The sequence below is a fragment of the Silene latifolia genome, chromosome 10, assembly GCF_048544455.1.
Source record: "Silene latifolia isolate original U9 population chromosome 10, ASM4854445v1, whole genome shotgun sequence".
NCBI classification, from domain to species: domain Eukaryota; kingdom Viridiplantae; phylum Streptophyta; class Magnoliopsida; order Caryophyllales; family Caryophyllaceae; genus Silene; species Silene latifolia.
The window spans coordinates 134,771,208-134,791,796 of record NC_133535.1 but is presented as its reverse complement, the minus strand read 5'-3'; the positions used below and the strand labels follow the sequence as shown (position 1 = coordinate 134,791,796).

Below are 20,589 nucleotides of genomic sequence, written 5' to 3'. Positions count from 1 at the left end.
TGTTAATCCAATCTGTCATTTATAATCTGTTTGACCAATCTGCTTCTGCTAATATCAATCTCCTGATTACCAAACAGAGCCTTAGTAAAACGGTGAGCCGGATTTAGTAATAGATGCGTTAAATTTTACAATAAGATTATGTAACAGAAGCGATAGAAATAGAGAAGAAAAGAGAATAAGGTATCACTGCATGGTGGGTTCTTCACAAATAGGATCCTACATCATGTTGTACAGTAGCATTGTACAACATGCCCATATATTATATATATCTATTTAAGCCCAATAAAAATAACAATAAATTATACGCATCTCCTTTTTCCCTAAACCTGATTCCTCTTTAGTCGACAAACCCTCTTCTTTCTCTTCTCTAAATTTCTCTTAAACGACATTCGACAAATCTCTCTTCTTCATAATTTTGATTCTAAAATGGTGAAAGGAAAGCAATGTACATCATCATCAAGGAGGAAAAACGCATTTAACAATATTTCGTGAACGAGAAGCAATGTATATTATCATCAGGAAGGAAAAATGCATCTAACAATACTTTGAGATAAATTTCTACACCAATCATACAAACTATTATTAAAAGAATATGAACTAAAAAATACAAGCACCTAACAATACAAGCTATTAAGATAAGAATACGAGTTAATGTAAAAAGAATACGAGCTTAAAATGATCACGAACTAAAAAAAATGAGCACATAAGAATAAGAGCTATTAATATAAGAATACGAGCTAAAGTAAAAAGAACACGAGCTTAAAAATACGAGCACATAAGAATACAAACTATTAAGATAAGAATACGAGCTAATGTAAAAATAATGCGAGCTTAAAATGATTATGAGCTTTAAAATACGAGCACATAAGAATACGATATATTCAGATAAGAATACGAGCTAATGTAAAAATAATACGAGCTTAAACTATTTTAATCCATTAGAAAATTTGGATAAAAAAATTCTTTCAAGATGATGCTCAGTTCCGCATAGTCAATTAATTATAATAATTTAAGGAAGAAGATGATTCATTAACTGGATGATGGAGGAAGATGAAGAAAAGTTAGAAAAATATGGAAACAGTTGGAGAGAGAATGAAGATTAGATTGAAAATTGAATTACGTTACCCATTTTTTATTTTTTTGCAAAAATATTTGAAAAAAGACTAAAATAGCCTTAGATGTACAATGCTCATTGTACATCCAGTTGTATAGTCTTGAAACTGTGTTTTCTTTTAGTAAAAGGCCTTATTAAAGAAATTATTTGGTAAATCAAATTACAACTCAACGTATACCAAAGTTAAAAGAATATAGAAACGGAATCAATACTATATATTAAATCCAGAAACCAAGAGACTTCAATGTAATTAAAGAAAGTTATACAAATTAATTATACTATATAGTTTTAAATCACTAGCACCATGTGATGAACCCGATTAAGGGATCTCAATGCAAATATTATATAGTTTGGGTTAAAATTAAATTAGATAGAAGCTTGGTAACTTTCCTAAACATTTGTAAGAGACTAAAACATGGTCAATTTCCTTAAAATAAAAAAATTAATTAAGATAGTCAATTTCCTTAAAATAAAATAATTAATTAAGATGGTCAATTTCAAGGAGACTAAAAGAAAGAAGATGCTTGGTAATTTTCCTAAATATTTATAGAAGACTAGAAGATGGTCAAGTTCCTTAAAATAAAATAATTAATTAGTATAAACATGCACACTTATGATATTAATTATTATCATCATAAAATTATATATTAAATTTAAAATCTATGCAATTTTATTAAACTTTATAGTTTATTGGATGTATAGAGATGTTAATTATTTAACATACAAAAATATAATATAAGTAGGTTATAAATAATTCAAGTTAGATTCCATAATATATAATATTGCACAATTCTTTCGATTTGATTTAACGCATATATGTAATATATTTATATAAATATATAATCCTCTTAAAATTGCATGCCTAAGTAGTAAAAGTAATTCGCTTTAAAAGAATTGTAGTAACATTGGATATAGTTATATGATAGTAATCACTCATTTGAATAGTAAAAGTAACAATATTATCAGCGAGATTAGTGAAAGTGGTAGAAACAACAACGGAAGTAGTGAAATAATCAATATTAATACGGCAATAGTGAAAGTAACAATAATTACGGCGGGAGTAGTGAAATTATCAATATTAATGCGGCAGTAGTGTCAGTAACAATAATTACGGCGGGAGTAGTGAAAGTAACAATGATTACGGGAAAGTAGTGAAATGTTATTACTATTGTTTCATTAATAAGAGTAAAATATTAATAGCGGGAGTAGTGGATTTATCTCAAAATTTATTTCATCGTAATTTTAGGATATGTCATTGAAAAATGTATTATTGATAAATTTATGGGTTATGCAACTTTAAGCAATTTTATTTAATGAAAAAAAAATTTAATGGTAAGTAGAGGTAGCACGGGCGAAGCCGGGCAGCAATACTAGTCAATACCTAAAGTCGAATCCAATTTCCATCTCCATTGAGAATATTACCAAAAACACGACCGAGTCCTAACCTTTCCGTCATTATAAAAGCCAATTTATTAAGGCCATGTTACCAAAATAATCCCAACCCTTAACGTTAAATTAACAAACCCTAGTAGTGATTGATACCTCAATTACTACTAAAAGACGGACAATATGCGAGACAATGTCGTGATTGAGCAACAAGGCTACCTCTTTGATGATTTGATATTTCAAGAAATACTTACAAGATTACCGGTTACATCTATTATTCGATTTAAGTCGGTTTCGAAACAATGGTACTCTACTCTTTCTTCTTCTGATTTTGCCAAAGCCCACCTTATCAAATCTCCCTACTCCCACCCTTCGGCTCCGGTTAACACCTTGTTTATCCAGTGTTGTAATAATCGTTACCTTTTTACTTACAATGATGATGATCATATTTCTGGTTATATTGAATATAATTTGCTTAAACTAGACGTTGATTTTTGGGCCGAGAAAAATGAGCTTGAATTGACAGGGTGTTGTAATGGGTTGATTTGCTTGACACCACCTACTAAAGAGTATTTCATTATATGGAACCCGGCCACCCGCAAAATGCACAAATATGCATCAGATGGATATTTACTGAATTCTCATCATGTTGCTTGCGGATTTGGATATGCATCCTCTGTTGATGACTATAAATATGCATGTTCGAGTGTCGATAGCATTTGATAATACGGAAAATAGTAGTGTTCATGTCTTCACTCTAAAAGAAAATAAGTGTAGAAAAATTGATTTTGATGATGATGCTCTTGTTCTTTATGAAGCACCAGTGCTTATAAACGAGACATTGTATTGGCGTGCTTTTCATTCTCAAGATGGTCGCGTTATTGTTAGCTTCGATTTGGGGGTTGAGAAGTTCGACATAGTTAAAGGCTTGGCTTACTTAGGAGTCATGGGCGGGTGTTTGAGCAAGTGCTACCCTGATACCGCAAATACAAATACAGGTGACATGTTAATGCACATATTTGAATCTCCTGCAACAGTGAAGTCGATTTATCTTCCAAAGTGGTTTAAATCAGTCATGGACTCTCAAGCGATTGGGTTTACCCGAACTGGCAAGTTTTTTGTGACGGGGTCATACGTAGATGACTGTGAAATGATGGAATCCGCCATTGATGAGTGTAATGAAAGCTTGAACAAAACAGAGTATGAGAAATGAAGAGAGAGAAAACAAAAGGTAAATAAAGTTTGTTGTGATATTGATAAGTTAGAATGAGGTTGTTACATCTGCTTATATACAAGACAATATGCCAGCTCATCTAAGTATGTACAAATACTAACTATGTTCATATTCCCCCCTCAAGATGGACTGTCAGTAAAGACAAGTCCAAGCTTGGAAGCCAAAAAATGATGCTGCTGGGACCCCAAGGGTTTGGTCATAAGATCAGCCAGTTGCAGTCCTGTCCTAACATGCATAGGCTGCAACAAACCTTCCTGAAATTTTTCACGAACAAAATGGCAATCGATATTCAGGTGCTTCGTCCTTTCATGAAAAACAGGATTTTCAGAAATGTGAAGAGCAGCTTTGTTGTCACAAAGTAATGGCAGAGGAAGCATAGGCTGTATCTGAAGATCTTTCAATAACGCAACTAGCCAAACTAACTCACTAGAAACATGGGACATACTTCTGTACTCTGCTTCAACAGTGCTCTTGCTAACCGTCTTCTGTTTCTTTGTTTTCCAAGAGATCAGAGATGATCCCAAAAACACACAAAAACCACTTAGAGACCTGCAGGAGAAGCTACATGTTCCCCAATCTGCATCACTATAGGCAGTGAGGTTCAAAGAATTAGTGGCCGGATAAAATAAGCCAGCATTAATGGTGCCTCTAAGGTACTTGACCACATGAATGGCAGCTTGAAGATGAGGTTCTCGTGGTTGACAAAGGAACTGACTCAGGTGTTGGACAGCATATGAAATGTCTGGCCTTGTAAGGTTCAAATAGAGCAAACGACCAACTAGTCTTCTGTACTGCTCAGGTCTGTCAAGAAGTGTACCAGTGTCAGTGGAAAGCTTCAGTCCCTTAGGTAATGGGAAAGCTGATATGGTACAATCCTCCATCTTCATATCCTTGATAATATCCAAGGTGTACTTTCGTTGGTTAAGCATAATGCCAGTAGAATTACGTGTCACTTCAAGACCCAAAAAATATCGCATTAGACCAAGATCCTTGATAGTGAACTTCTGATCAAGCTGCTGTTTGGTGTGAACCAGGCCATGAGAATCATCCCCTGTGATGAGAATGTCATCAACATAAACCAGAACTACCAAGAAAGTATCAGAGGACTGTCTGATAAAAAGAGAGTAATCGTGCCTTGATTGAGTGAAACCCAAACCCTTTAAAAAACATGTCAGTTCAATGTTCCATTGGCGTGAGGCCTGTTTAAGCCCATATATAGACTTGTGGAGCTTGCAGACCAACCCGTCAGTAGCCTTATGATAGCCTGCAGGTGGCTTCATATAAACTTCTTCCTCAAGATGCCCATGAAGGAAGGCATTATTAATGTCCAATTGATGCAAAGGCCAACCTTTAGCTGCAGCAAGAGCTAAGATTGTTCTAACAGTAGTGAATTTGGCAACTGGTGAAAAAGTATGCTTGTAATCCTTGTCTTTCACCTGATTAAAGCCTTTGGCAACTAACCGTGCCTTGTAACGTTCAATACTACCATATGCTCTATGCTTAACTTTGTACACCCATTTAGACCCAATGGCTTTATGGCCAGGTGGTAGATGAACCAACTCCCATGTCTTATTCCTTTCTAATGCCTGTATCTCTTGATGCATAGCTTCTACCCATTGTGGTGCAGTACTAGCTTGCTCATAGGTTGAAGGTTCTAAAGTATTGAAGACATTATTCAAGGATGCTACATAACCCTCCTCATAATCTGAAAGAGTATGTTGAATTTTAGCATTAAAAGACACTGAGGAAGTCTTGCTGTCAGTAGGTGCAGGATTGACAGTAGTGAGAATATTTTTGGGATAGTCATAGCCATTTAACCTAACAGAAAGCTGTCTAGGTCTGACTGATTGTCGAGGAGGTGGTTCATTATGTGGAGAAGAAGTGGGACTGTGAGAAGAGGATAATGGAGTTGCTGAGTGAGTATGAGGATGATGGAAAGAAGAAGAGTCAGTAGATGACAAAGTATCACCACTGTGGTGTATAGGAGAAGTATTAATATTGTGTGGGGAGGTAGATAAGGTAGTTGTTGGAGAACTGGTCAATGGAGTAGGAGATACTTGAGGAGATTGTAAATTTGGAAATTGAGAACAAGAAGATGTTGCAGGATTAACACACTCTGACACAATGTTGTGATCTGAATGAACAACATTTGAATTGTTTTTGAAAGGAAAAGTTTCTTCTCTAAAAATGACATCCCTGCTGACAAAAATTTTATGAGTGGCCAAATCATAAAGTTTGTATCCTTTCTCTCCATAAGGGTACCCAATAAAAACACACCTCCTAGCTTTTACCCCAAACTTGTCTCTATGAGTAATAGGCATATAAGCATAACACAAAGAGCCAAAAACTCTCAACTCATCATAGGATGGTGTATCTTTGAGCAAAACCTCAAATGGGGATTTCCATTGTAAAATATGTGTAGGCATTTTATTAATGAGATATGTAGCTGTTAGGATAGATTCTCCCCAAAATTTAATAGGCATCCCAGCATGTATCCTTAATGCCCGGGCAGTTTCAATCAAGTGTCTGTGCTTTCTTTCAACTCTCCCATTTTGCTGGGGCCTTCCCACAACACTCTTCTGATGAATGATACCCTTACCAACAAACAAGGCACCACAAGTGTCTTGAATAAATTCAGACCCATGGTCTGTTCTAATAACCTTGATACAGCTATTAAACTGATTTTGAACAAATTGGAGATAACCAAGTATAATGCCATAAGCTTGTTGTTTGTTTTGCATCAAATAAGTCTAAGTACATCTTGAACAGTCATCAACTATGGTCAAAAAATACTTAGCACCATTCAAACTAGGGGCTCTATAAGGACCCCAAAGATCCATGTGGACAAGATCAAAACAATGAGATGCATGAGACAAACTTCTAGAAAAAGGAAGCATATGATGTTTGGCCATAGCACAAGTATCACAAAAGAAATCTTTCATAGAGGTGTTATGAAAAGCTGTTACATGGCTAAGTTTATCCTTAGAAGTATGACCTAGCCTAGCATGAAACAGTTCAACACTAGTTTTATTTGCAGTATAAGAAAAACTAGAAGCAACATCAGCAGTGTGCCAATTCTTATGTTGCCAAAAAAACTCAGGAGACATGTGAAGTCTATAGAGTCCTCCTATCTTCTTAGCCACAGCACAATTGACCTTACTTGAAAGGTCCTGAAAATAACAAGCATTTTCAGTAAAATGAACTACAAGATTGGCAGTCTCAAGTAATTTACCAACAGAGAGTAAATTTTCTTTAAAATCAGGAACAATAAGGACATTATGCAAGAGAAGCTGTTCAGTGAGTCTCATTTTGCCTGCTTTGTGAACAATTTTAACTGTCCAATCAGGTAAACCAATATGAATAGGATACTGAAGGAGTTTAATGTCAAATAAGAAAGACTCATGTGAAGTCATATGATCACTAGCCCCTGTGTCAATTATCCAACTATGGATATTACTGTGAGAATGAACAGTATTCACATGAGAAGAAGGTAAGATACCTGCAAAGTTGAGAGCAGCATTAGCAGAATGTTCAGGGAAAGATTTCATGACCTGTTGATAAACAGACTGAACAATGCCTTGAACCAAAACTGGGTCAATACTAGAAGTAGAATGGGATGCACCAGTGTGAGAAGAGGAAGGGAAATCAGCATGAGGAACAGCATCAGAAGCAGATTGCTGTACACCCTCATCAGAAGAATCAAGAGGAGAATATTCATCCTGAACAGTGTCTGCATTATAAGCTGCACGCCTATAAACGTTCCTGCCATTCTGAAAGTAAGTGTTGGAAGGTCTGTAAGACCCTGCAACACGTTTGCCCTTAGTCTGAGTATGACTGAACTGAGCATTGCCAAACTGACCAGTGCCAGAACCAACACCAGATTTCCTGAGATCAAAACAATAGTCCCTGATATGACCTTTCTTGCCACAGTGACTGCAGGTCATCAGCCTGTGACAGGTTTCAACAAGGTGACCTTCTTTCTTACAGTTGGAACAAACCTTCACAATATCCTCAGAAGAATCATTCTCAAGCTTAGCCTTCTTGTAGTGACTTTGCCTGGAATCAGACTGTCTAGCAGAGGCATAAGCATTGGCTTCTACTAGAACATCAACAGCATCAGCTACCTGCTTCTGCTTTTCCACTTGCTGTAATAAAGCATAGGCCTTATTGAGAGGAGGAAGAGGCTCCATTGAGAGAACATGTGTCTTAACAGTTTCATACCCTCCGTTTAGTCCCATGAGAAACTGAATTAACTTGGTTTGAGTCTCTCTAGCAAACAAACGCTTCAACAACTGACATGTGCAGGTGGCCATAACTCCACAAGTACAAATAGGGATGGGATCAACACTGTCTAAAGTCTCCCAAGTACGCTTCAACTTGCTGTAATACTCTACCACTGGTAAATTTTCTTGAGAAATACCAGAAAGCTCCTTACGTAACTGATAAACCTCAACACTATTCATCTGACCATATCTTTCCAACAAATCAGACCAAATCTCTCTAGCAGAAGTAGCATAATCCACAGTCTCCTTAATTTCTGGTGTTAATGAGTTAGATATCCATTTTAACACCATGTAATCACATCTTTTCCATTGATGATGCTTAGAATCAGAAACAGAAGGCATTTTACAGGTTCCATCAACAAAACCGTCTTTGTTCTTAGCAATTAGAGTTAAGTAAGCTTCTCGTTTCCAAGACAAGAACTTAGTTCCATCAAATTTAGTAGAAACAAGTGAAAGAGAAGTAGATTCATTGTTACTCAAGAAAAGAGGATCATCAAAGCAAGCATACGCAGAAGCAGTCGTAGCAACAGAGGTTTCAGAATCAATCGCCATAGAAATATCGAGAATATTACCAGAAATAGCAAGAATTTGCACGAAAAAGACCAGATGTAATTGGAGAAGAAATTTGCACGAAAAGATGTGCAACAATACACTGATGAAGAATTGCGGAAGCGATTAAAGAAGAAGAGCGATTTTACCTCAACAATCGAAGAAATAATCGCGAAATAAACGCGAGAAAAACTTGAGAAAGAACACAAAGAAACGAAGCAGAAATCCACCAGATAGATGATTAAAAGAAGTATAAGCCGAAGGATCGTTTTCCTTTAGCGACTGATACCATGTGAAATGATGGAATCCGCCATTGATGAGTGTAATGAAAGCTTGAACAAAACAGAGTATGAGAAATGAAGAGAGAGAAAACAAAAGGTAAATAAAGTTTGTTGTGATATTGATAAGTTAGAATGAGGTTGTTACATCTGCTTATATACAAGACAATATGCCAGCTCATCTAAGTATGTACAAATACTAACTATGTTCATAATGACTGGTTTTTCGATAGTAGGACACTGGGAATAGTGGACACAAACACTAAACCTGTGCAATACAAAAGGCTTTTCAAGTTCGATGACACGATTTATATTGCAAGATATGTTCCAAGCTTAGTTTCACCTTTTCCAATTAAGGAGCTGTCGAGGGCATTAATAGTTGCACTACATTGTTACCTACTGTCTTGCTTGTTGGCCTGTCTAAATGTTTGTTCTATTAAACCGTAGATCTTGCTTAAGACGGTCTTAAGTTTAAGGAAACTAAATTGCTTGTGGTATCCTAAGTTCATAACTGACATTGTAAGAGCTATTGCTTGTGATTCATTAGATTTAATTTAATAAACACGAGATGGGTCTGGCCTTACCCACGGTGGAGGAGAGAAGTCTAACTCACAAGCCCAAGAATGCTCTTATCTCCCAAAACCAATTGGCAATGGGAGAAACACCCCTAGGCCTTATAAGATAGACAATCTCTCTCTTTTTCACCGATGTGGGACTCACAAGTGGATTTATACTCCAACATAATTCCATCTACATTTACTTGCACTAGGTCTCTACTAGTCTAGCGAGGCTTATTAAGTATCACAAATTCTTATTTCAGACGGGCTATTTTTTGGTCTGAAATAAAATTAAACGGACCAAATGGGGAGATTATTTTACTAATTACGTGAGAATGTCGGCACTTAAATCAAATAAACGAGCTCTATGACGGATATATGTACACAGATGTCCGTAAATTCCGGTGAGCGCTGAGCCTTTGATAGTGTTAAATGGAGTCCATCCCTGGTACTTTGTCGAAATGTTATGTGAGCTTTATTGCGCTCCATATTACTGTAATTTCCGACGGAAAATTAGATGAAAGCAGACGAAAACAAAGTTGCACAGAGATTGATCGATGTTGTGGACTTTTGACATTGGCACAAATTTTGACCCGAGCCAATTTCCCCTTTGTCTCATGCTTAGACTCACTGATTTATCGTAGATTTTATATTATTATTTTAATATATTTGATATATTTATTTTTATGAAACAATAATATTAATTTTTTTGACAGATTTATTCCATATTTTATATATAGAACGCTTTTTTATTGATAAAATGAAACAAATTCAAAACAGTGGGGATCTTCTGTCCCACTTTTGTGTCTCATTATGTGTGTCACTCCAGTCACCTTATAGCAATAGTGGGAGTCGAACCAATACTCCGGGAAGAAGTCCTATCTTTCCCCAAGAGTTTACCAACCGTGCGTTTACCAACTGTGCTATTACAGACTTGACACTACTAGACCCATTTTGTAGTAGTGTTTAGAGTTAAACCGGCCATGTCCTATTCTGCCTGACTGAGCTTCGTCCCTGACTCACTGCCTTATCCTTTGTCCCACACTTCCACCTCATTTATCTTCTGACATATCACTTGTTGCAAAAATAAAATATGCAATACATGAAGTATAAATTAGTTTGTGTGTCAGAATATATTTAGAGTGTAGTAGAGCTAGCAAAAGCTGACCCGACCCAAGGAACCCGACCCGATACAACCCGAAAATTAGGTGAATCGAAACCGACTCGATAATCGATAACAACCTTATTTTTTCCAACCTGAACCGACCCGACCCGACCCGACATTTTATCAATCAGATAGATGCCCGATAATGAACTAGCTTAATAATGGTTTAAATAAGACCAAATTGACATTTATCTTAATTATTTTCACATTTGTTCCGGGTGTAATTCCAGAGCAGTTATTTGTTACCACCCGTGCTTGTAGAATGACGTCTTTGATCGTATCCTCCTTGCGGTCTCCTGAAACGATGAACAAACTGAGGGCTCGGCTTTGGACCGAGCGAACTCACTCTGACGCTCAAGTCAGTAAACTTAGAGAGATAAGTTGTTGTTACTTGGCGAAGTATATATATTGTAGAGAGATAAGGAAGATATTACCAGATGAATAGTGATTTTAGGTTAAGTTGTGGATCCTTTTCTCAATGAGAGTTGAGGAGTATTTATAGACTTTCACCTTTTGTCACGTAGTGGCCAAGTGGCCAAGTGGCTAGCAGGTGGAAAGACTGATCTTCCCTCGGCCGAGGGACCCATGGCAGGCCGGCGGGCCCTGTTGACTCGCCGCCGAGGGGTCTTGGATATGAGTTCGCGGATGTGTGCCCCGGCTGGCTAGTTGCCTGGCCGAGACCCAAGTGACAGGCCGATGGGCTGCATCGGCTAGGCTGTCCAAGTGTGTTGACTTGCTATGGATATCTTTGACCTTGCTCAATGTGTTGACCTGGTCAGCGGGTGCAGAATATGCCCCATCAATTTGCCCCCAGCGTAGTCTATGCCGTGGTATGGGCTCCGATGTATGTTGAGCGTATATTCTGCATAAGTAAAAATTTTCTGCCCCGGCTTCTTCTACCTCGTCTTGGTTCTGCTTAGGCCGTACCATATCCCCCCCTCCACATGGATGTGTAAAGGACATCCGATGTGGAAAAGAAAGTGACGCTGGCTGAGACCTGGGTTGAGAGTGCCGGTTGTTTTTGATTGCCCCCTGACCGGTGCTATCTGGCTTGGTTGATCATGTGGCCGGCGGAGGACAGATACTTAGGAATTTGTTGAGGAAGATGAACAGGCAGAGAGATATGAAGGGGCGTGTTGAAGACGCTTGGTCACTGTTGCATTGATTGACGTTCAACTGTTGCAACGATTGACATTCCGTGGTTGCATGTCCGACACGTGTCTGTTCGTTGATTGGCTGACGTTTCATGGGCTGTGCCCTGATTGGTCCTTCTTCATGGGCTTTCCCCTATAAATAGGGCAGTTAGTCCCTGAAATTGGGCACCAATTTCATTCTCTCTAAAATTTTCTTCTCTCTAAACTTTCAAGGGCTTCTTTCTCTTTTAATCTTCAGGGTCGTTACTTCGGCTAGTACTTTTCTTCAAGGTAAACAAACAAATTTTTCACTCTTATTTTGTAAATTTTGTTGTAAACATGTCTTCTGCTGATGCCGGTCCCAGTAACCGCGCTCCGGGGGGTTCCCCGTCGCATCTTAATGAGGAGGAGATACTGGACGCCATCCCGATAAGGTCTGGGGGCCCTAGGTCTCCGTCCCCCGAAGTCGATCCAAAAGCTTTGGAGGGTTGGGAGGATGATGATGCGGTTGATGATGACTTTGATGATGATGGTGAAGAAAGGATTCCTTCTGGTGGTGAGAGGCCGCATATCCCGGATCATGGCGAGGCTTGCATGACTGGTCCTGACCGTGCCTGGGCCAATAAATTCGCCAGTTGTTCCGGTGGGACTCTTTTCGAGGGTCATTTCTTCTTCGGTGAGGGGTACAAGATTGTTATCCCTGAGAAGGGTCAGGCGGTCTGTTGCCCTCCCCCGGGTCATATCGGTGTATATATCAGGCACCTGGAGTATGGGCTCCGGTTTCCTTTGAATAAATACGTCACGGCCATCATCAAAGCCATGAACGTCGTCGTGGCCCAACTGCATCCGTTGGCCATTAGGACGATAGTTGGCTTTGTGTGGCTTTGTCTTTTTAAGGGGGAGGTCCCCACAGTTAACTTATTCCGCCGGCTTCATTATCTTCGGGCATCGACCCCCGGTAAAGTGGGGTGGTACAGCGTGCAGATGGAGCCGGGCGTCCTCTCTGTTGATAAGCTTTCTTCCTGCAAGGACTGGAAGGGGCGGTGGGTGTATGTCGAAGTGCCGGATGACTATCCGCTGCCCGGTCCTTCGTAACCAAGTCAACTTGCGGTGCGAGGTAAGGGGAGCGTAAAAAATGGGTCTCCGGGAGTAAGCTCAAGATGGACCTTGAGGGTTCCTCTTAATGCGGATGAGGAGCGGGCGATCTGTTGTTTGATCTTTGAGAAGGGATGGGTGCCCCGACTCGGATTATTCTTGAGGATGAGCTGCTTTGCCGCGTCGGCCTCATACCGGCCCTCAACCAGGGTGAGTAGGGTCGGTGTGAGGCCCATTTTTACTGTTATGCTCCCTGTTTTTAGAGCTTTGTTTTACTTCTTTTATGTAACTCTTGTCCGGTTTCTTGCGGACCGGTTTGGCAGGATGCATGCGAGAGGACCTTGAAGAGGTTAGGCCTTGATAAGGACGGGAACGTCGTTGAGCGGCATCCTCAGGCTGACGCGCGTGATCGTAGACTGGCTCCCAACGAACTTATGGACAAGCAGCTGAAGGCACTGGATCCGACGGTGGCTCAAGCACGGGTTCTCGGAGGCGTGCCGAAGAGAAAACCAAAGGCAGCGTCCAGGTCGGCGACAGCGTCAATCCCAACTCCCTCCTCAACCCCAGCGGTCCAGGAGCAGCATGTGGAGGTCGTCGATATTACCGCGGAGGTGGTGACTGTTGCGAAGGGTCCTCCTCCTCCCAAGAAGAGAAAAGAGCCACTGCCGGCTTCTACCGTTGCCGGGGAGAAGGACGAGTCACCCGGTCCTCCATCTAAGAAGGTCCAGACTGGTACGGACCTAACCTGTGGTTCAGACTTAGCTGGTTCATTATGCATTCCCGATGATAGACTCTCTGACGTGTCGATGAATATTGACATGGCTGCGCTGTGTGAATTTTTTGTAGATCCGCCGTCGGCAGCCGCCGTTCTTACTGAACGGCAATTAGAGAAGCAGCCTGAGAAGGCGGGTGATAGAAATGTTACCGTTGACTCCTTACTCCAGAAGGTTTCCCCCACCGAGCTTGTGGCAGAGGGTACGAGACTATACAAGAGGTTGGCGAAATGGACACAACTAGCCGGCTCCCACATTATGGAGCAAGAAAAGGCTATGGCCCAATCTGGGCCATTGATCGAACGGCTTAAGCTTGATCTTTCCGCTGCAAAGGGGGAAGCCGGGAAGGCTAAGCTTGACCTCCTTGTTGTACGAAAGCGTGCGGAGGAAGCTGAGAAGCAGCTATTGGCCGAGAGGGCCAAAGTTGAGGATGCTGATGCCACCGCTGCCAAGTTGCTGGAGGAGCGGGATAGGTATAAGGGCGGTTACGACGCCGTTGTTGCCAAGAGGGACGAGTGGAAAGAGCTGTATTTGTCTCAGTCGGAGGCACATAGGAACACAAGGGATATCCTTGCCCAAAAGGAGAAAGATATTGAGATGCTTCAGACTGAGATCATCCCTACCATGTGCGCTCAATTCCGGGATCAGGCCGAGGAAGCGACTAGGGAGGCAATCAAGCAGCTCTTTCCTGAAGGCTCCTTCCCGTGGGAAAAATTCGACCAGCTTCTGGATGAGATGGCCGATGCTGCGGAAAAAGCGGCTGCGGAAAAGGCGGAGGCGGCGAAGGCGGCTCAGATAGCTGAGGCCAAGGCGGCCTACGATGCAAAGGTGAAGGAGGCCCATGAGGAGGCGGAGAGGCTAAAGGCACTTCAGAATGACGAGCTTTCCTCTGGGCCGGCCACCGAAGATGACGCTACCGCTGCCGATGGAGGGCAGCAACAAGCATAGGGGGACGGGCGGTCGTCACCAGACTCACCCGGCGTCTCAGATAGCTTCAGCTGTTCGGGGGCCAATTATTAAGCCTTTCCTCCCTGCCATCTTTTGGCGCTTCAAATGATTAAGTCTGTAACCTTTTGCTTTTCCTTGTGTTTTTTGTAAAAACTTTGGTAGGTTGTGTTCGGCTTATCCCTATGGGGACGGCCGTCGTCTGTCATCTTCTTATTTGTAGCCGGTTATCACTTTTAATAAGAGTTTGCTCATTTTGCCTCTGGCTTGGCCGAGGTCTTTGATCACCATTCTTCACTTGTCTTTTTGCGTTATTAATTGAGCGCTTCTTTTTCTTTTCTGTTTTTACCTTCGGCTTTGGCCGAGGCAGCTAGAATGCGTATCTCAATTGCGTTTAATGTCTTTTTCTTGAACATGTTAGCGTGTTGATCGCTTCCTCTTTCACTCTCGGTCTAGCCGAGGCGTCGGAATTGCGCTTCCCAACCGCCGTTGTGAACATGTTGGCGTATCGATCGTTGTGTCCCCTGCCAGGCCTTCGGCGAGCCGAGGCGACTAGGGGTTACAACGCGACAGCGTTTGTTGGCGTATCGATCGTTGTGTCCCCTGCCAGGCCTTCGGCGGGCCAAGGCGACTAGGGGTTACGACGCGACAACGTTTGTTGGCGTATCGATCGTTGTGTCCCCTGCCTGGCCTTCGGCGGGCCGAGGCGACTAGGGGTTACGACGCGACAGCGTTTGTTGGCGTATCGATCGTTGTGTCCCCTGCCAGACCTTCGGCGGGCCGAGGCGACTAGGGGTTACGACGCGACAGCGTTTGTTGGCGTATCGATCGTTGTGTCCCCTGCCAGGCCTTCGGCGAGCCGAGGCGACTAGGGGTTACGACGCGACAGCGTTTGTTGGCGTATCGATCGTTGTGTCCCCTGCCAGGCCTTCGGCGGGCCGAGGCGACTAGGGGTTACGACGCGACAGCGTTTGTTGGCGTATCGATCGTTGTGTCCCCTGCCAGGCCTTCGGCGAGCCGAGGCGACTAGGGGTTACGACGCGACAGCGTTTGTTGGCGTATCGATCGTTGTGTCCCCTGCCAGGCCTTCGGCGGGCCGAGGCGACTAGGGGTTACGACGCGACATCCAATTTCTTGGGGTGACCACCCGGCTCGGGCTGCAACGTCTACCTCGATATGACTATGGAGGGGATAAACACTTTGAGTGAAAAACTTGTTTCTTCATTTAGATATAAACGCGTTGGGGTGCCAACAATAGTTTTGTACACCTCCGCCGCTTATACAAAGTATTTTCTGAGGTTGTCAGTGTTCCAATGGCTCATCAAAGGCACACCCTCCATGTCTGTCAGCCGGTATGTACCCGGCCTCATTTCTTCAACCACTTTGTAGGGACCTTCCCAGTTGGCCGTCAATTTACCATGAATGTTTCCTTTGTTGGTGGCGGTTGACTTTCTCAGGACTAGATCTCCTACTTTTAAGTCCCTTTTGTGGACTCTTCGGTTGTAGGCTCTTCTCATGCGGTTTTGGTATACTGCCAAGTTGAGGCGTGCTGTATCTCGGCTTTCTTCGACCAGGTCTAGGGAGGTCCTTAAACCTTCCTCATTTTCAACCGGGTTAAAGGTGGCCGTTCTGAATGTCGGCACCGTTGCTTCAATTGGCAGGACTGCTTCGGATCCGTAGACTAGGTGGAACGGACTGTATCCCGTTGCTTCTTTCTCCGTGGTCCGGAGGGACCACAGGACGCCGGGTAGTTCATCGGCCCATCTTCCCTTTAGGTCTTCAAGTTTCTTCTTCAAACCGTTGAGGATTGTTTTATTGGCTGCCTCAGCCTGTCCGTTGCTCTGTGGGTGGCAGACGGAGGAGTATGCAAATTTGATACCAAGTTCTTCCAACCAGCTCATTATTGTGTCACTCCAAAACTCTCGGCCGTGGTCAAATACCATGACTTGGGGTAACCCAAAACGAGTTATGACGTTTTCCCAGATTACCTTTCTGACGGCCGCCGTGGTCTTCGCAGGTACTGCTACAGCTTCAACCCATTTGGTGAAGTAATCGACGGCTACGATCAAAAACTTTCTTCCTCCGGAGGCCGTTGGGAATGGCCCTAGCAGATCCATCCCCCACTGTGCAAAAGGAAGGGGATTGAGTACCGGTTGCAGGTCCCGGGAAGGAGCATGTATCACCGGAGCATGCATCTGACAGTTTGTGCACTTCTTGGTCTTTGTTCTGGAATCTTCAAGCATGGTGGGCCAAAAGTAGCCGGCTCGGAGAGCTTTGTGGGCTAATGTTCTTGCCCCCATGTGGTGACCGCAGATGCCTTCGTGAATCTCTGTCAGTATTAGCTCCGCGTCGGCTGGGCCGACACATTTCAAGAGTGGCCTTACCACGGACCTCCTGTATAATTCTCTTTCAATCACCAGGTACCTTGCTGCGATCCTCTTTATCTTCTGCGAGAGACTGCGGTCTTCCGGTAATTCATTTGTCAATTTGTACTTCGTTATTGGAGTCATCCACGTCGTCTCGGCCTCTATGTCGCCCACCATGCCGATGGTCTCAGTGATGCTTTTGGCATTCCTGATATCCACCAACACGGTTCGGCTGACATTCTTGATGGTTGAACTGGCAAGCTTTGAGAGAGCGTCGGCTCTGTTGTTATCCGACCTGGGAATGCATTGTATCTGAAAAGATTTTAATTTTGACGTGTCAGCTTTTACCCTTTCCAGGTATCTTACCATCCCGTCGTCTCGAGTCTCGTGCTCTCCCCTTATTTGATTAGCCACTAAAAGTGAATCCGTTTTCAAAATGATGTGTTCCGCCCCGGCAGCCCTAGCCAGCTCGACTCCGGTTATCACCGCCTCGTACTCGGATTCGTTGTTGGAGGCCGAGAAGGTGAATTTCAAGGCATACTCGAACTCGTCCCCGTTTGGGCTGATGATAAGGATGCCGGCTCCTGAGCTGTTCGCCGTGGAGGACCCGTCGGTGTACACTTCCCATACCCCGGGGTTTTGCTCTTCTTGATATGTGCATTCGGCCAGGAAATCTGCAAGTGCTTGTCCCTTTATCGAGGGCCTCGGCTTGTATTGAATGCCGAAGCCGGATAGCTCTACTGCCCATTTGATGAGCCTGCCGGATTGTTCAAATTTTTCCAATGCTTTCTCCAATGGTTGGTCGGTTAAGACCGTCACGGGATGTGCGTCGAAGTAAGGTTTCAGTTTCCTTGCGGCAACGACGACGGCAAAGGCTGCTTTTTCAATCAGCGGATAATTTCTTTCGGCGGGCAACAGTGTATGGCTGACAAAGTAGATTGGGTGCTGCTGCTTGTCCTCTTCTCTGACGATCACGGACCGACCGTGGCCGAGGTAATCGCTATGTACAGATATAGCGTCTCCCCAAAGATCGGCCGGACGGGGTTGGGAGAGTCGAAGATGAGCTTTCGTTGCTTGAAAGCCGTGCTCTCGCTCCTCCCCCCCAGTGAAGTCTTTATTCCCCTTCAACACCTTGAAGAATGGGGTGCTCTTGTCGGATGACCGAGAGATGAAACGGGCTAGAGCCGCCATCCTCCCGGTCAGCATCATAACCTCTTTTCGATTCCTTGGCTCCGGCAGGTCTAGGATTGCTCGGACTTTGTCTGGATTGGCATCAATTCCCCTGGCGCTGACAAGTACGCCGAGGAACTTACCTGCCCGGACACCGAAGTTGCATTTCATTGGGTTGAGCTTCATCTTGTATTTCCTTAGTGAACAAAATGTCTCGTGTAAATCGGCTAAGTGCTCGCTGTCAGACTTGCTTTTTACAATAGCATCGTCGACGTAAGCCTCGATGTTTCGCCCTTTTTGATTTTGGAATACTTTGTCCACCAGCCTTGTGTAAGTTGCACCGGCGTTCTTCAAACCAAACGGCATCATTTTATACATGTATGTGCCGTTAGCGGTGATGAATGCGCATTTGGGCATGTCTTCCTCGGCCATGAATACCTGATGATACCCTGAGAAGGCGTCCAGCAGGCTCAGCATAGTGTAGCCTGCCGTGGCGTCAATTAAACTATCTACCCGAGGCAAAGGATAACAATCTTTGGGGCATGCTTTATTAAGATTGGTAAAATCTACACACATCCTCCATACCCCCGATGACTTCCTCACCATTACAACATTGGCTAACCACTCAGGATAAGTACAGGGCATGATAAAGCCCGCCGCTAGTAATTTATCTACCTCGGCTTTGATGGCCTCAACCTTCTCGGCTGAGGAGTTCCTCATCCTTTGCTTGACAGGGCGAGCGGTGGGGAGTACGTTCAGCTTGTGAACAATTACCTCCCGGCTCACGCCTGACATCTCTGCCGCTGAGTAGGCGAAGACGTCTTTGTTCTTCTTCAGTAGGTCCAGGAGAGCGGCCCTGAATTTTGGTTCCAGGTTGACACCGATAGTTACGGTGCGTCCTGGGTCAATTTCCACCTCTTCAGTCTCGGCTCCCTCGACCATGCCGACAGAGGTGGCCATGCGTTCGCCCTCCTGTTGCAAGGATGGGCTCTTCCCCTTCTCTGATTTCTTCGCCACTTTGAAGGATTGCATGTTGCATCCTCTGGCAGATACTTGGACATTGACCACCTCGTCCTTCTCGTTCTTCGAGACGAGCTTATGCGCTTCCCCCCGGTCCGAGACATACATCAATGTCAGGGCCCGGATGGACATCACGGCGTCGGCCTCACTTAAAGTGACCCGGCCTATGAGAACGTTATAGGCAGACGAGCCGTCAATGACCACGAACTCGGACATAACATTCTTGGCCGCACTTCCCTCGCCGAACCTCACCGGCAGCCTGATTGACCCAAGGGGTACCAGGCCGGCCCCAGAAAAGCTGTACAACGGGTTGGTGCAGGAGCTCAAGTCATCAACCTTCAGACCGAGGTTGAGAAAGCATTCTCTGTACATAATTTTGGTGTAGGCGCCTGTGTCAATCAGGCACCTCTTCACTAGATGGTTGGCTATGTCCAAGTGGACTACAAGTGGGTCGCTGTGAGGGGCGATGACTCACTCGTAGTCCTTCTTCCCAATAGTTATATCGGGGATGTCGGAAGCGGGGGTTGCTGTGTTGGGCACAAAGTTTATGGCCTGATATAGTTCATTCAGGTGTCGTTTGTGCCCATGAGCGGACCCACCGTTCTCGTTACCCCCGATGACAACATGGATTACTCCTATCCGTTCAAAGACGGATTTCTTATTTGACCCGCCGGCATCTGTTTTTTGGCCCCCGGCAACGTATTTGCCGAGGCTCCCCTTCCGGATCAAATCTTCAATGGCATTTTTCAGATGCCGGCAGTCGTTAGTTAAGTGGCCGGTGTGGCCCGTGGTACTCACAGTACTGGCTCGTGTCACCGTCACTCCTCGGCCTGGGAGGCCTTTCCCATTTCTGACCCTCGTGTTTGCTCAGGGTGAAGACCTCGGCCTGAGATACGACTAGGGGAGTGTGCTCGTTGTACCATTTCTTGTAGTACGGTACCGAACTCCCCCCGGTGCCCGCCGAGTTCTGCTTCCTGGCAGATCTGTCAGACCGTGACCTATTATTGTCACGGCGTCCTTCATCCGGGCTGTCATCCCGGTGGCTCTTCTTCTCTGAGTGCCCAGCCTCGCTGTGGCCTACCCAGGTTTTGTGATAGTCCTCCACCTTTATGGCCTGATCGGCCATTTTCCTAGCGGAGTCTAGGTTCTGGCCGCCGCACTTGATGAGCTCATTTTTTAAGTCTCCCCTTGGGAGGCCTTTCATCAGCGCGAAGGCCGCCAGTTCGGGGTTCAGCTCTCGGATCTGCTGAACCTTGGCGTCGAACCGCTTCACATAGCTTCGTAGAGACTCGCCCCCCTCCTGTTTGATAGTCAGGAGATCCAATGTCTCCACGGCCCTCCTCTTATTGCAAGAGTACTGGGCTAAGAAGGCGTCCCTTAGGTCGGCGTAACAGTATACCGAGCCGTCGGGGAGCCCTTTGTACCAACTCTGAGCCATCCCATGCAAGGTCGTTGGGAAGACTCGGCACCAGACTTCATCGGGTTGTTCCCACACCGACATGTACGACTCAAAGGCCTCGG

General features: G+C 44.0%; 2 protein-coding genes across 2 annotated transcripts; one reads left to right on the top strand and one right to left on the bottom strand.

Moving 5' to 3' along the window:
- The first annotated feature begins 2,683 nt into the window (after positions 1-2,683).
- Positions 2,684-3,713, top strand: LOC141608282 (F-box/kelch-repeat protein At3g23880-like). Its single transcript, XM_074427646.1, has 2 exons — positions 2,684-3,200; positions 3,319-3,713. Exons 1-2 carry the CDS (start codon positions 2,684-2,686, stop codon positions 3,711-3,713), a joined length of 912 nt encoding a protein of 303 aa, XP_074283747.1.
- Positions 3,714-6,484: 2,771 nt separating this feature from the next.
- LOC141608281 (uncharacterized) lies at positions 6,485-8,569 on the bottom strand. The gene has a single exon (XM_074427644.1). It carries the CDS (start codon positions 8,567-8,569, stop codon positions 6,485-6,487), a length of 2,085 nt encoding a protein of 694 aa, XP_074283745.1.
- Between the last annotated feature and the right edge of the window lie 12,020 nt (positions 8,570-20,589).

What these genes read in the sequence shown, in the direction of transcription:
- LOC141608281 (XM_074427644.1), bottom strand. Translation starts at nt 8,569, where the DNA reads ATGGCGATTGATTCTGAAACCTCTGTTGCTACGACTGCTTCTGCGTAT.
- LOC141608282 (XM_074427646.1), top strand. Translation starts at nt 2,684, where the DNA reads ATGCGAGACAATGTCGTGATTGAGCAACAAGGCTACCTCTTTGATGAT. An exon ending in TGATGACTATAAATATGCAT is followed by an intron (nt 3,201 to 3,318) that starts GTTCGAGTGTCG and finishes TTCTTTATGAAG; the next exon opens with CACCAGTGCTTATAAACGAG.